The following is a 12,459-nucleotide window of genomic DNA, read 5'->3' as shown; positions in this document are numbered from 1 at the left end:
AAAGTATCTGATAAAACTCCACTGTCTGTCTCAGATGCTCTCATGCAACACTTGTGCTGCTGTAGAGGCTGATGCCTCCTCAGGATAGACTCTCTTCTCTGAGCCCTATGTCCTTTCTTTGCACTGCTGGGGATGCAGAGGGAAGAACCACCTTCTCCTTTGGCTCTGCTCTGGTTTAGATTGAAAAAGGAGAAAGAAACTTGCCATAGTGTTTCTTCCTGCTAAAAATCAACTTTTTTCTTTTAGAATAGCAGCAGAAAACACAGCTCCTTTGTCCAGTATCTCCTCTTTGCGTTCCCACTCCTTTGCCCTTCCTTATGAGCATTTTTTTGTGCATGAGCTTCTGAAGACAGCACAGAATTCTGTGCATATGCCACCTTGTTGTGACATGTCGTGTTGGGTGGTGACAGTCACAGCAGACTGTTGTATGACACCTGGTAGAGAGGCTCGGGGGGCTCCCCGGGGATCCCGCAGCCCGGGCGCGGTTACCAGCGCTGCCCCGTCCCTCTCCTCCGCAGGTCGTGGTGGGCAATGACAAGGCCTTCACCTACGACTACGTGTTCGACCCGTCCGTGGAGCAGGAGGAGGTTTTCAACACAGCGGTGTCGCCTCTGGTCCGAGGCATCTTCAAAGGTTTGTCCCAGATCTTGCCCGTTCGGAACCTGCTCCGCTCCACAAAACGAGTGGGGTGTGCTCTCTGAGCCCTCTGGTTCCCGAGGCTGCCTGTGTAAGGCAGTTTCCATGGAATACCAGAATAATTTGGATTGGAAGAGACCTTAACGATCAACCAGTGCCACCCCTGCCATGGGCAGGGACACCTTCCCCTATCCCAGGTTGCTCCAAGCCCTGTCCACCCTGGCCTTGGACACTGCCAGGGATCCAGGGGCAGCCACAGCTTCTCTGGGCACCCTGTGCCAGGGCCTCAACACCCTCATAGGGAGGAATTCCTTCCTAATTTTCCTCTGGCAGTGGGAAGCCATTCCCCCTTGCCGTGTCACTCCAGGCCCTTATAAAAAGCCCTTGTCCCTCTTTAAGAATAACACAATGAATTGATAAACATCCTGTCTGGGGATGCTGCAGTGGTGCTGGGGTGGCAGAGAACTTGTGCTGTATTTCCATTTAGCTCTAATAAAGCAACATCCAGCCTTAAAAAAAGAACTGGAATAATCATTTTATCTGTGCTTTACAGAGTTTTCATTGCCTTTTTTTCCCCGTCTGAGTTCCTGACTGTGATCTGTACTTAAGCTGATGTAAACTGAGAATTTTCTGGAAGGGTGGTTTTCAAAAATGCAGCTTTCTGTCCTCACATGACTCACTTAGGTGCCCTTTGTTCCCCCAGGATACAATGCCACTGTCTTGGCCTACGGACAGACGGGATCTGGGAAAACCTACTCCATGGGAGGCACCTACACAGCCAACCAGGAGCATGAGCCCAGCGTGGGGGTCATCCCCAGGGTCATCAAGCTGCTCTTTGAGGAGAAACAGCATAGGCAGGATTGGGACTTCGTCCTCAAAGTTTCTTATCTAGAGGTAAAAGTTTGGTTTTTGTCAAGTTATGACTAAAGGGAGCTTTGAGGTCACCTCCTTCAGGTAACAGATACTGATTAAATCAATCCCTAAGAGTCCAGGAGGTTTTGTCAGGAACAGAATTCTGAAAGGGGAAACGAGTAGAATGTGATGCCAAATTAGCCCTGATTTCAGCATAACTGCACCTTTCTTTGGCTGGTAACCCAGAGCTGCTCCTCTGCTGCTTCCAGATCTACAACGAGGACATCCTGGACCTGCTGTGCCCCTCTCGGGAACGTTCCCCGATCAGCATCCGGGAGGATCCCAAGGAAGGCATCAAGGTCTGCCCTGCTGGCTGTGGGAGCAGGAGGGGGTGGCAGGGCTGGGGACTGAAGGGGTTTAGGTGTCATTTTCTGTCATCCCTAAAGCAGTGGGATGGGGCTCATCCATGTGTTGGGAGCAGCGCAGAGGGATCCGAGGGGATGGATTCTCAGGGAAAGCACAGCTTGCCAAGGAGCACATCCAGTCCTTCCTGCTCATCCTCTCTGTGGTTTGTGTCCCTGGGAGCTGCCTCTCCATCCCTTTATCCACACAAATCCTCACCCCATCTGCCAGTTTCCCCCTTCTTGTGACTGGCACAGCTCCCAGCTTGGCCTGGGATATCCATGGATTTGTCTCTGGAGCAGGCAGAGGAACTTGGGGGGTGTTTAGGAATAGGTGCTGTGATTCCACGTTCCCAAAGCGAAATTCAGAAGCAGTTTTCCCTGGGAGTCTCCATTCCAGGCCCCTGGCTGGAGGTGACACACATTCCTGGGGATGGGCTGGCACAGCCTGAGGCCGAGGGAGGTTTTTCTGATCCCAGGTGGGACAAAGAGGAAGCAGAGGATGAGCAATGTTTCCTTCCTGGCTACAGATTGTGGGGCTGACAGAAAGAAGTGTCACCTGTGCCCAAGAGACCGTGTCCTGCCTGGAGCAGGGGAACAACTCCAGAACTGTGGGATCCACGGCCATGAATTCCCAGTCCTCCAGGTCCCATGCCATCTTCACCATCTGCATTGATCAGAAGAAGAAAAATGACAAGTGAGTGTCATGGTGCAGCTGGTAAGAGGGACTTTCCCAAAATCTCCTCATCGCGGTCCTGAGCTGCACTTCTCAGGGCAGTTCCATTTTTGGCTCTCTGAATTTTCAGCTCCTGGGCTGCTCCTTTTCCAACTGGGAGTTTACCTGGGAGAATAAAACAGTTTCTTTCTGCCCTAGAAATTGCAGTTTTCACTGCAAGCTACACCTGGTGGATCTTGCTGGCTCTGAGAGACAAAAGAAGACCAAGGCTGAGGGAGACAGACTCAAAGAAGGTCTGTGGGCTGGCACTGGGGGAGTTTGGGTGTCTTCTCACTTGGGAGTTAATAAAAGAGCAAAGTGCTTCTTTAACCCTTTAATCTGCCTTTTTAACCTTGCTGAAGTTTTAATAAGAGCAGGAAATGAGGAGTTTGGAGCTGTTGAGGTGGCTGTGCTCACTTTGAGCTTTGTCTGCAGGAATCAACATCAACAGAGGCCTCCTGTGCCTGGGGAATGTCATCAGTGCTCTGGGAGAAGAGAATAAAAAGGGGGGGTTTGTCCCCTACAGAGACTCCAAGCTGACCAGGCTGCTGCAAGGTGAGAGAAGATGATGACAAAGCCTAAATTTACAGGTGCTTTTTAAATAACAAAGCAGGAGAAAACCCCACAGCTCAGAGCTGCTGCTGCAAAGGGATTCATTTATTTAATTCCTCACTGAAGCCAGAGCTTTCCTGGACTCTTATTTGAGGTTGCAAATGCAGTGAGATGGGCTCAAAAGGAGTCCTGCTCTCCTGCACTTTGGGTGACAGGAGGAAACAAGACAAATCCAGGGCATATTTTTGGTGGGGAGAAGGAGAAGTCTGGGAGCAGAGATCTATTATTGTACCTTAATTATAGCAACTCCCTGGGTGGTGCCACAGCCAGAATGCAGCTCCAACTGTCTGTGCCTTCCCTGGGATTTGTTTTCTTGGTCTGAATATCTGGTCTTTATTTTTCAGTAGCTGAGATTTGTCTTCTAATGCATTTTATTGAAATTACCCTTTAATTTGGGCACAGCTTTGGTAATGAAATCACTGGGTTTTTTATGGTAATTACATCGTTTGGTGCAAAAGCTCTTCAGTATTTTCCATGTCTGAAAGTACCTCATTAAAAACCTGGATTGGGCTGGATGTGGGGGGTGGGTTGGGCTGGATGTGTGTTTTTCTGGTCAGTAGCTTTAAGGAGCCAATTTGTGTAAAACCAAAGGATGAAGTTCATGCAGCTTTGTGATCTCTTCTTAACCAATAATTCCTTAAGTTGGAGAAAATTCTGGATATTCATGGAGGTCTTGTTACTGGAGGGGAGAAGGGAGGGGCAAGCCTAAAAGAACCAGGACAGCAGTGGCAGAAGGAAATTATTAGGGCAACAGCTGGGGCTTCTGGGGTGAAATCTATGGTTTCAAAGCCCAACTTTGGCTTTTAAAAACCCCCTTAAGTACAGAACTGACTGAGCAGAGGAGAAAGTAATGAGTGGCACCAAAGTCCAGCTGTTTAATCTGCGTTTTGGGGGTTGGAATCCTTGAATGATGACACTTCACTGTCGTTGTTGCTCTGTGGCAGCTTTGATGCTGTTTCTCTTCGTCCCCAGACTCCCTGGGTGGGAACAGCCACACGCTGATGATTGCCTGTGTGAGCCCAGCAGACTCCAACCTGGAGGAGACCCTGAACACTCTGCGTTACGCTGACAGGGCCAGGAAGATCAAAAACAAACCCATTGTCAATGTGGACCCCCAGGCAGCTGAGCTGCACCAGCTGAAACAGCAGGTACTGGGGGATCCCTCTGGTTCTGAGCTCAGCAAACATCCAGGGAAGGCACAACCTCCTCAAGTATGCAAAATATCCCTAATGTGCATTGCTCTGTCTCTGGAGGTGGCTGGGAGGGGAATATATGGATATTTCTTGGAATTTTGCAGCAGTTGCTGTGGTTTAAATTTCCCTTCCACCCAACAAATCATTGCTTGGTGGGCTACAGGCAGAATTCGAAATACAGAGATGGTTTGGTGCCCTCCTGGCATCTCCTGCCTGCACCCAGCAGTGGGAAGGGGAAGAGTTTTCCTTGGGGTGATCCCAGAGGGAAGAGAAGAACCTTTTATTTGAGGAGTAAATCACTTGAAATACTGTAACAACACCACTCCTTTCCACAGGCAGTGGTAAAGTGGGAATTACAGAGCAGGTGAGTCAGGAAGACCCATCATCCATGGAGTTGCTACATTTACAAGCAATAATTCTTTGTCTCTGTAGGTCCAGCAGCTGCAGGTGCTGCTGCTCCAGGCCCACGGAGGGACCCTGCCTGTGTCTCTCAAGTAAGATTTGTTATTTCATGTCCCATGGATCTGTGCTTATCCCACTCCAGAGGAGCCTCTGGATCACCTTAGCTCTGGGCAGTGCTGTGGAGTGAGGGGAGAATAAATTGATTGCTTTTTTTCCCCCCTCTTTTTTCATCCTTACTGGAATTCCCTGGGATATTTAATTTTGTAGCAAACACCTCAAGATTGCAAAAATCTGTTGGAGGAAGTAAAAGAGGAACCAGGAACCACCTCCTGAATAAATACTTCTCTGTGTAAATAAATGCCCATCCATCCCTCTTTTCCTCACCCCTGTACCCCTGAAGGTGGGACAGCTCCACCTCCGTTATCCTTAAAAGCACAAAATCTGGGACAGAGTTGGATTGTGCAGCTGTTGTGTTCTGGGGATGTTTCAAAACCACGTGCATGGAGTTCACAACCTCTGTTTGGAGGTTCTTCCTGCACTCTGGAAGTGTCCAAGGCTTGGACAGGACTTGGAGCAGCCTGGTCTGTGGAAGGTGTCCCTGCCTATGGCGGGGGTGGGACTGGATGGGCTTTGAGATCCTTCCCACTCAAACCCCATTCTGGGCTAGTTATTGTAAATTATTTAGGGGATAATTATTGTTTTGGAGGTGACTTCAGTGCTGTCACAAAGCCCTGGCCAGGCCATGCTCACACCCAAACTGCGCCTCGCTGTTGCAGTGGCCTGGCCCCCTCGGAGAGCCTCCAGTCCCTGATGGAGAAGAACCAATCCCTGCAGGAGGAGAACCAGAAACTGAGCCAGGGGCTGAGTGAAGCTGCTGGGCAAACAGCACAGATGCTGGAGAGGATCATCCTGGTAAGTTCAGCTGTCCCAGGAGAGCTCTGAATTGCTGGGAACGAATCAACAGCAGCTCCTGTCCCTGTGGCACATTGGGAATCTCTCTTTAATGTTCCTTTCACATTGATTCCAAGTCAGTCAGAACCAAGAGCCTTCCAGAGTCTGTTGGCCTTTAGATCTGTGACTTCAGTGGGGAAAGGGAGACCTGAATCTTTCAGTTTTTAACATTTTAAATATTTTATTTTAATATTTTAAATCGTGTTTGCACACCTGTGCTCTCCCTTCCCCACCGTGCTTTTTTTTCCTACTGCCTGCAGTGTCCATCCCTGAAAAAATGCTGCTAAATCCCAACTGGTGGCCCTGACCATGAAAGATCTTTCAGTGCATTGATTTTCACACTGCAAATCTTCTGGTGCAAATTAATCAGCTGAGTCCTGGCTTCTTCTACAATTCATTATAATTCTGATTTCTCTTAGACAGAGCAAGAGAATGAGAAGATGAATGCCAAGCTAGAGCAGCTCCAGCACCATGCTGTGTGAGTGTCCCCACACCCTTCTCCTGCAAAAACATCCTTGGGAATTTGATGGTTTTAGTGGGATAAACTGGATCCAGTCTGCTGGGGTTTGTTCAGCCAGAATTAATTCAGAGGTTGGGTGGGGGAAGTTGTTCCTCCCTGGCATGTGTGACACAAACTGACACAAACATGCCATGGACTTGTTCCCACGTTTCCAGGTGCAAGTTGGATCTGCAGAAGCTGGTGGAGACTGTGGAGGATGAGGAGTTGAAGGAAAACGTGGAGGTGATCCGGAACCTGCAGCAGGTGTTGGCTGAGCTGCAGGTAAGGCTGAGCCCAGGGAAGGGGTAGTTGTGCCAAGTTACTCAGGAAATCTGGGATTCCACTCCAACAGCTTCCCTCAAGGAGCCCAGGAATTAAAAGTATGAAGTGACTCTTGAGATCCACTTCAAAACTGTCCTGTTGTGCTTTAGTGCTGCAGAAAGGCCACTTGTGCTGCTCCTGGCTGGGGGGGGAAAGGAGGAGTCTCCATGAAAAAACCTGATTTTGGAGATCAGAATGGATTTACAATCCCTAAATTGGATGGAGTGTTGTAAACTTGGTGATTTTTATGGACAACATAAATTGCAGGGGCCTGAAATTGTTAAATAGAAGCTTCCAGGCTTTGTCTAATGGAGGAATTTCAGCTCTCCTTCACTGGACATTCCTCTGTCCTCTCCTGTGAGGAGGTAGCTCCCAGTGCTGGAGTTCAGGGAAGATTTCAAGGAATGGCTTTTCCAACCAGACAAGGAGGAGTTTCCTCCCTCTCCTCCAGGAGGAGGACAATGGTCTCCTCTTTCCAGAGAGGTTCTGGCCGGAGGAGAATCACGTTGTGCTTTGCCATGATGTGCCAACAGTCTGTTATTTCCTTCCTTTTACTTCATATTTCCATTTTCACCCAAATTTTCTTCTCTCTGTCCAACAGAGTGAAAACGCTGCGACCACAGAAGCTGCTGCAGAGCTGCCAAACTCTGAACAGGATTCTGCAGGTGTAAGTGGGGGCTCAGCAGTGCACACCTCACTGGGGCACGGTTTTATCTCCTCATCAATTTTATCTGCTCCCTGCTGCTAATTTTCTAGCCCAAATGCTTGATAAATCATCACTCCTGTCTGTGCTGTTTTAAACTCGATGTGTTCAAGGTCAGGAACCTGTTCTCGTTTCTGAATATTTAGTTTTTTTACATAAAAATGCATTTGAAGTGCTCTGTAGAAACAGAGATGATGTCATTGAAGAGCTCTGCATTGGCCTCTCCTCATGGCTGTGTCTCCTGCAGGAAGCAGAAGTGGGCCAGGAATCCAAGAGAGCCTCCAACGACTTCAGCACCCAGCACGCCCTGCGCCAGGCACAGCTCTCCAGGGAGCTGCTGGAGCTCAACAAAGCCCTGACTCTGAAAGAGGCCCTGGCCAAAAAAATGTCTCAAAATGACACTCAGCTGGGGCCCATTCAGTCCCAGTACCAGGTAAAGCTGAAATCCTCCTTGTTCAGTTTGTTTTCCCCAGTTCACACTGGGGAGGGAAGGGAGGAGATCTGTCCTAAGGAACCTGTTCTGATTTGGGTCTATTTATTCCTTAAACTGGATCCCTGCTCCCTTGGGCAGTTTTCCCTGCTGTGCTGGGATCTCCCATCTCTGAAAGGATTCAGTCAGGATGTGGCCACAGTGACTCTGGGCACACCAAAGCTCCAGAGGGTGCTGGACCAGCCCCTGTGACCCTCACACAGCTCTTAGATAAGGTGTGCCTGCTGCAGAGGAATGGGGTTTTTAAAGCCTTCTCTGTCTTAAAGCTTTGCCTCAGGGTGTCTTTTCAAGGTTTTTATTTAGAGATTTATTCCTCTTGTCCTTTCTAGACCAATATCAAGGATCTGGAGATGGAGGTCAGCAATTTGCAGAAGGAGAAGGAGGAACTGGTCCTTGCTCTGCACATGGCAAAGAAGGACATCAACCAGGCCAAGTAAGAGGGCACTGACTGCAGCTCTGGGGGGTGTTAATGTGTCAGAAAATCCAATGTCTTGCACTTCCATGATCAGTGAAAGCTCTTTTGATGTAAAAGTGTCCCTTTAACGTGCCAGGAGCTGCAGAGAAGCCTCCTGTGGGCTTTCAGCAGCAGCAAAGGGGACAGAGGTGACATTTTTCATGGGGTGTCTCTGAAGCTGGAGAGGATTTGTTGTGGTTTCTCTCCAGGCTGAGCGAACGGCGCCGGAAAAGGCTCCAGGAGCTGGAAGCACAAATCAATGAGCTCAAGAAGAAGCTGAATGAGCAATCCAAGCTCCTGAAGCTGAAGGAATCCACGGAGCGCACGGTGTCCAAACTGAACCAGGAGATCAGGGTAACCAACAGGCACCTCTGACTTGAGCCTCTGCAGACAAAGCAGCTCCCAGGCAGGAGTCCCAGAAATCCCAAACAGGAATCCCAGACAGGAATCCACTTTCTGTTTAGTCAGACTGAAAACAGCAGTTTTTGGCAAGATTCACTTGGCTACATGACCACAATAGGCAGGTGGCTACTGAGATTTGGGAGGAAAAGAAGTCCAAAGTATCTTCTGGCACTTCTGATTTCTTGCCTCAGTCAAATCATTTGACTCCACTTTGATTTCCCTAAATTGTGCCTATGTTGGTCTTCCCTTTATGCCTAAAAAAATCCCTGTTTTTTAGTACTTTGAGAGTGTCCTGTGTTGGGAGCACTCTTAAGATTTCCTACCTGCCACTCCCCACACCTGGCAGGGATGGGGGGAATGGAGGTTGGAGCTCCTCAGAATGTAAATCCTGGATAATTCTTCCAGCCACTGGTGTTTTTCAGGAAATGAAGCAGCAAAGGGTGCAGCTGATGCGTCAGATGAAAGAAGACACTGAGAAATTCAGGCAGTGGAAGCAGCAGAAGGACAAGGAAGTGATCCAGCTGAAGGAAAAGGTGAGCAAACAAGCCCCTCCTGCTGTTCCTCCCTCCAAAGGGGTGCTGTGAGGTTGTTTAACTGGGAAGCATCAGTTAAAGCACTGGAAAAGTGCTGGGAATGCTTTGAAGAGGAGCTTGGCTCATGTGGCTGCCACCTTTCACCACCTGAACTTGTTCATGGCTGGAGATCTTCAAGCTCACCACAGCTGTGAATCAGCTCTAAGGCAGAAGGCAAAAATAGTCAATATTTGAAGGATTTAAAGCTGTAGGGTTTGGCCCCAGCATGGGAGGTTTTTAAACTTCCAAAGGAACGTTGGACCTGCAGGTTGATGAAATCCAGCTGCTTGTGGTGGCTGAGTGCAAAGGGCAGCAAACACCTGGAGTTCGGTGTCACAGCAATTCCTGCCCCTCAGTGCCTCACGATGCTGGGGCTGGAACCCTGGGGCTGCAGCCTTTCCTTTGTCATGGAAAATGGGACTTTTCCAGCTGTTTTTCCTTGCAGGACCGAAAGAGGCAATATGAGCTCCTCAAGCTGGAGAGGGATTTCCAGAAACAGGCCAATGTCCTCCGGCGCAAAACAGAGGAGGTGAGGAGCCAACATCTCCTGGAAATTCCCAACCAATCCCTAAAGTCTGCCAGGTGGGGCTGGAGGATGGAACAGGATACACAGAAACCTCTTAAAGGAATTTAGAAGCTGGAAAGAAAAGCTTTTCTCTCTGTGGAGAAATCCCTATTTCTGCATTGTAGCCTTTGAGGCATCCCAGTTAAATTTGCTCCTTAGAGGCCAAATACCTCTGGGTACCAGATGACTCTGAGTCCCAGGCTTCTGTGGCAAATCCATGTGGATGCCCAGGGTAGGACGTGGGAAATGAGTTTGGGTGGTGGATCTACAAGGTTGCAGCTCCAAATCCTTTCAGGATGGCTTTGTAAAAGAAATGCATCTTTCACCCCTCATTTTGGGCGTTTTCTTCTACCTTCAGGCCTAGAAGCATCTTCTCTGTAAAGGAGGAATGGCAGCAAAGGAAATAAATCAAGGAGAGGAGTCCTTGAGTTGAAGGAGGATAAATTGAGATTTATTAACCTTGTGCTGTCACTGTCCCAGTGTTTGCCCTGGGCTGGGAATCCCTCGTGTTTCCAGCTGTTGCAGATGATTTGCAGTCCCTGTTCAGCTCTTTGTGGAATCTCTTCCAGGCAGCAGCTGCCAACAAACGCCTCAAGGATGCCCTGCAGAAACAGAAGGAGGCGGCGGATAAACGGAAGGAGACCCAAAATCGGGGCATGGAAGGAATTGCTGCACGAGTCAAAGTGGGTGGCAGCGTTTTTGCATCCCAGCACTGGGCAAACTGGGATTTGGGGTGGGTGCTGCTGGCCTTGGTGGCTGGAGCACAGCAGGAGGAACAGGGAATTGCATTGGGATTATTCAGTTTCTCTGAAATGCCTTCACGGAGAAGGATTCAGACCTGGAGCTGAGATCAGCCGCTGGGTTTTGGGGGTTATTTTTCCAGAGCTGGCTTGCAAATGAAGTCGAGGTTCTTGTCAGCACTGAAGAGGCTCGAAGACACCTGGCAGACCTGCTGGAGGACAGGAAAATCCTGGCAAAGGAGCTCCTTCAGCTGAAAGAGAAGAAGGAGGCTGGAGAAAACCCCCCTCCAAAGCTCCGGGTAAGAGGGAAACTCTCCTTTTCCCACCCCACACCTCTGGCTGTTCAGCAATATTGGGTTCATTATTCTCACTCCTACTTGACCTGTTCCCTTAGGAGATAGGGATGGAGCCCATCCTTGGCTGCCCTTGTGGGAGAAAGGGTTAATGTTCTTGTGCTCTGACATGTCAGGGACAAGAGGTGCTGAAGGAACTTGTTGCTTAATGGAATTACAGAAAATTTTGTCCCTGAAAGGGCAGTCAGGCTTTGGAGCAGCTGTCCAGGGAAGTGGTGCAATCAGCACCCCTGGAAGTGTCCAAAAAACATCTGGGTGTGGCACCTGGGGACATGGGTGACCTGTCAGTGTTGGGGCAATGGTTGTTCTCGACACTCTTGGGGAGCTTTTCCACCCTCAAGGACTGTGAGGGACATGAGTGGGTCACACCCCTTAGCGAAGGCTTTTGGGAGGGAGCAGTGGAATTGCAGCTGTGGGGAGATGCCTGGAGGCTTTTCCAGCTGGAATGCCTGTAACTGTGGGATTTCCTCCCCTGCTCCTGCCCCGTACCCGCGCTGTGACCCCACAGAGGCGCACGTACTGCCTGGCCGACCTGCAGGCCCCGGACACGGATCTCTCCATCTCCAAGCAGATCGAGAGCCTGCAAACGGAGATGGAGCTCAGGTAAGGCACTGCCACACAGCCCATCCACACAGCCTTGCCTCTGGCTCTCCCCTCCTTTCCATCCCAACTCCCTGGGAGATGGAAGAGGATGAAAAACACGCAGGCTGATGCTGGAAATGATGAGGGAAAGGTGTGGATTTTCCTGGCTGGAATTTTTCCAAAATGTGGGGAAAATACTCAGTCACTTAGACTGGGGTTCTTGAGCTGTTGGTGAGCACTTCTGGGGGAAAAACCTCCACTTTTATTTGGGAATGTGAAGTGGAGGCAAAACTCCCCAGGGGAGCAATGCAGGCTCCAGGTGCTCTACTGAGCAGCAAAAATCTCAATTTAAACTATTTTATTTAATATTCTGGGAACAGTAACATTAGCCCAGACACCAGCCCTGGTTTTCTCCTGTGTTGTAACTCCAAATCCATGGATTCTTCCCCAGGAGTGCCCAGATAGCAGACCTGCAGCAGAAACTCCTGGATGCAGACAATGGAGATCGGGCCAAGCAGCGCTGGGATAGCATTGCCACCATCCTGGAGGCCAAATGTGCTCTGAAGTATCTCTTGGGAGAGGTAAACCTTGGCTTTTCCTCTTTTATCCCTAAAAGCAAAGGCTCTAAGTCTGCTTAGCCACAAATGAAAGGAAGGAACCAAAGGAATTTGAGTGGAGCTCTCCTGTAGTGGATGAGGTTTATTCCCCTCACAAGTTTGGATTAAAATGTTATTTACTGGGGAGAGAAATGTGAAAAACAGGGAAGGGGGAAGTGGAATAGATGAGGGTCTGGAGACAGCAGCTAAAGCTGAGCTTATGGGTGACTTACATGGGAATGGGCAAATGGGAAAAGACAAATTTCAGAAGTGGAAGAAAAGAGAAAAATACTAAAAATTCTTCCTGAACAAGCAGGGAAATGAGAGCAGTGCTGGCTGAGGTCAGGGGAGCAGTGGAATTGGTGTTGAGCTGGGAAAAACTTGCACAAGACTGGTGATGGGGAAGAGTAGGAAGTGGGG

At 49.3% G+C, this 12,459-nt stretch overlaps 1 protein-coding gene across 1 annotated transcript in view; it reads left to right on the top strand.

The window, feature by feature from the left end:
• Positions 1 to 489: 489 nt before the first annotated feature.
• Positions 490 to 12,459, top strand: part of KIF4A (kinesin family member 4A) — a 17,113-nt gene continuing 5,143 nt past the window's right edge. The window contains exons 1-21 of the mRNA XM_017742769.1: positions 490 to 633; positions 1,340 to 1,530; positions 1,758 to 1,847; positions 2,420 to 2,586; positions 2,764 to 2,858; positions 3,040 to 3,159; positions 4,189 to 4,364; positions 4,842 to 4,903; positions 5,588 to 5,723; positions 6,182 to 6,240; positions 6,438 to 6,543; positions 7,184 to 7,249; positions 7,533 to 7,718; positions 8,105 to 8,208; positions 8,439 to 8,583; positions 9,054 to 9,164; positions 9,649 to 9,732; positions 10,338 to 10,451; positions 10,652 to 10,807; positions 11,370 to 11,464; positions 11,895 to 12,024. Coding sequence (XP_017598258.1) covers positions 1,396 to 1,530; positions 1,758 to 1,847; positions 2,420 to 2,586; positions 2,764 to 2,858; positions 3,040 to 3,159; positions 4,189 to 4,364; positions 4,842 to 4,903; positions 5,588 to 5,723; positions 6,182 to 6,240; positions 6,438 to 6,543; positions 7,184 to 7,249; positions 7,533 to 7,718; positions 8,105 to 8,208; positions 8,439 to 8,583; positions 9,054 to 9,164; positions 9,649 to 9,732; positions 10,338 to 10,451; positions 10,652 to 10,807; positions 11,370 to 11,464; positions 11,895 to 12,024 — 2,337 coding nt within the window. The 5' untranslated portion in view covers positions 490 to 633; positions 1,340 to 1,395. The remainder of the gene's footprint in view (positions 634 to 1,339; positions 1,531 to 1,757; positions 1,848 to 2,419; positions 2,587 to 2,763; positions 2,859 to 3,039; positions 3,160 to 4,188; positions 4,365 to 4,841; positions 4,904 to 5,587; positions 5,724 to 6,181; positions 6,241 to 6,437; positions 6,544 to 7,183; positions 7,250 to 7,532; positions 7,719 to 8,104; positions 8,209 to 8,438; positions 8,584 to 9,053; positions 9,165 to 9,648; positions 9,733 to 10,337; positions 10,452 to 10,651; positions 10,808 to 11,369; positions 11,465 to 11,894; positions 12,025 to 12,459) is intronic.

Source organism: Corvus brachyrhynchos, unplaced genomic scaffold (genome assembly GCF_000691975.1).
Source record: "Corvus brachyrhynchos isolate BGI_N302 unplaced genomic scaffold, ASM69197v1 scaffold220, whole genome shotgun sequence".
In the NCBI taxonomy this organism is placed as follows: domain Eukaryota; kingdom Metazoa; phylum Chordata; class Aves; order Passeriformes; family Corvidae; genus Corvus; species Corvus brachyrhynchos.
Note: the sequence above shows the minus strand (reverse complement) of the source record. Positions and strands in the feature narration are given on the sequence as shown.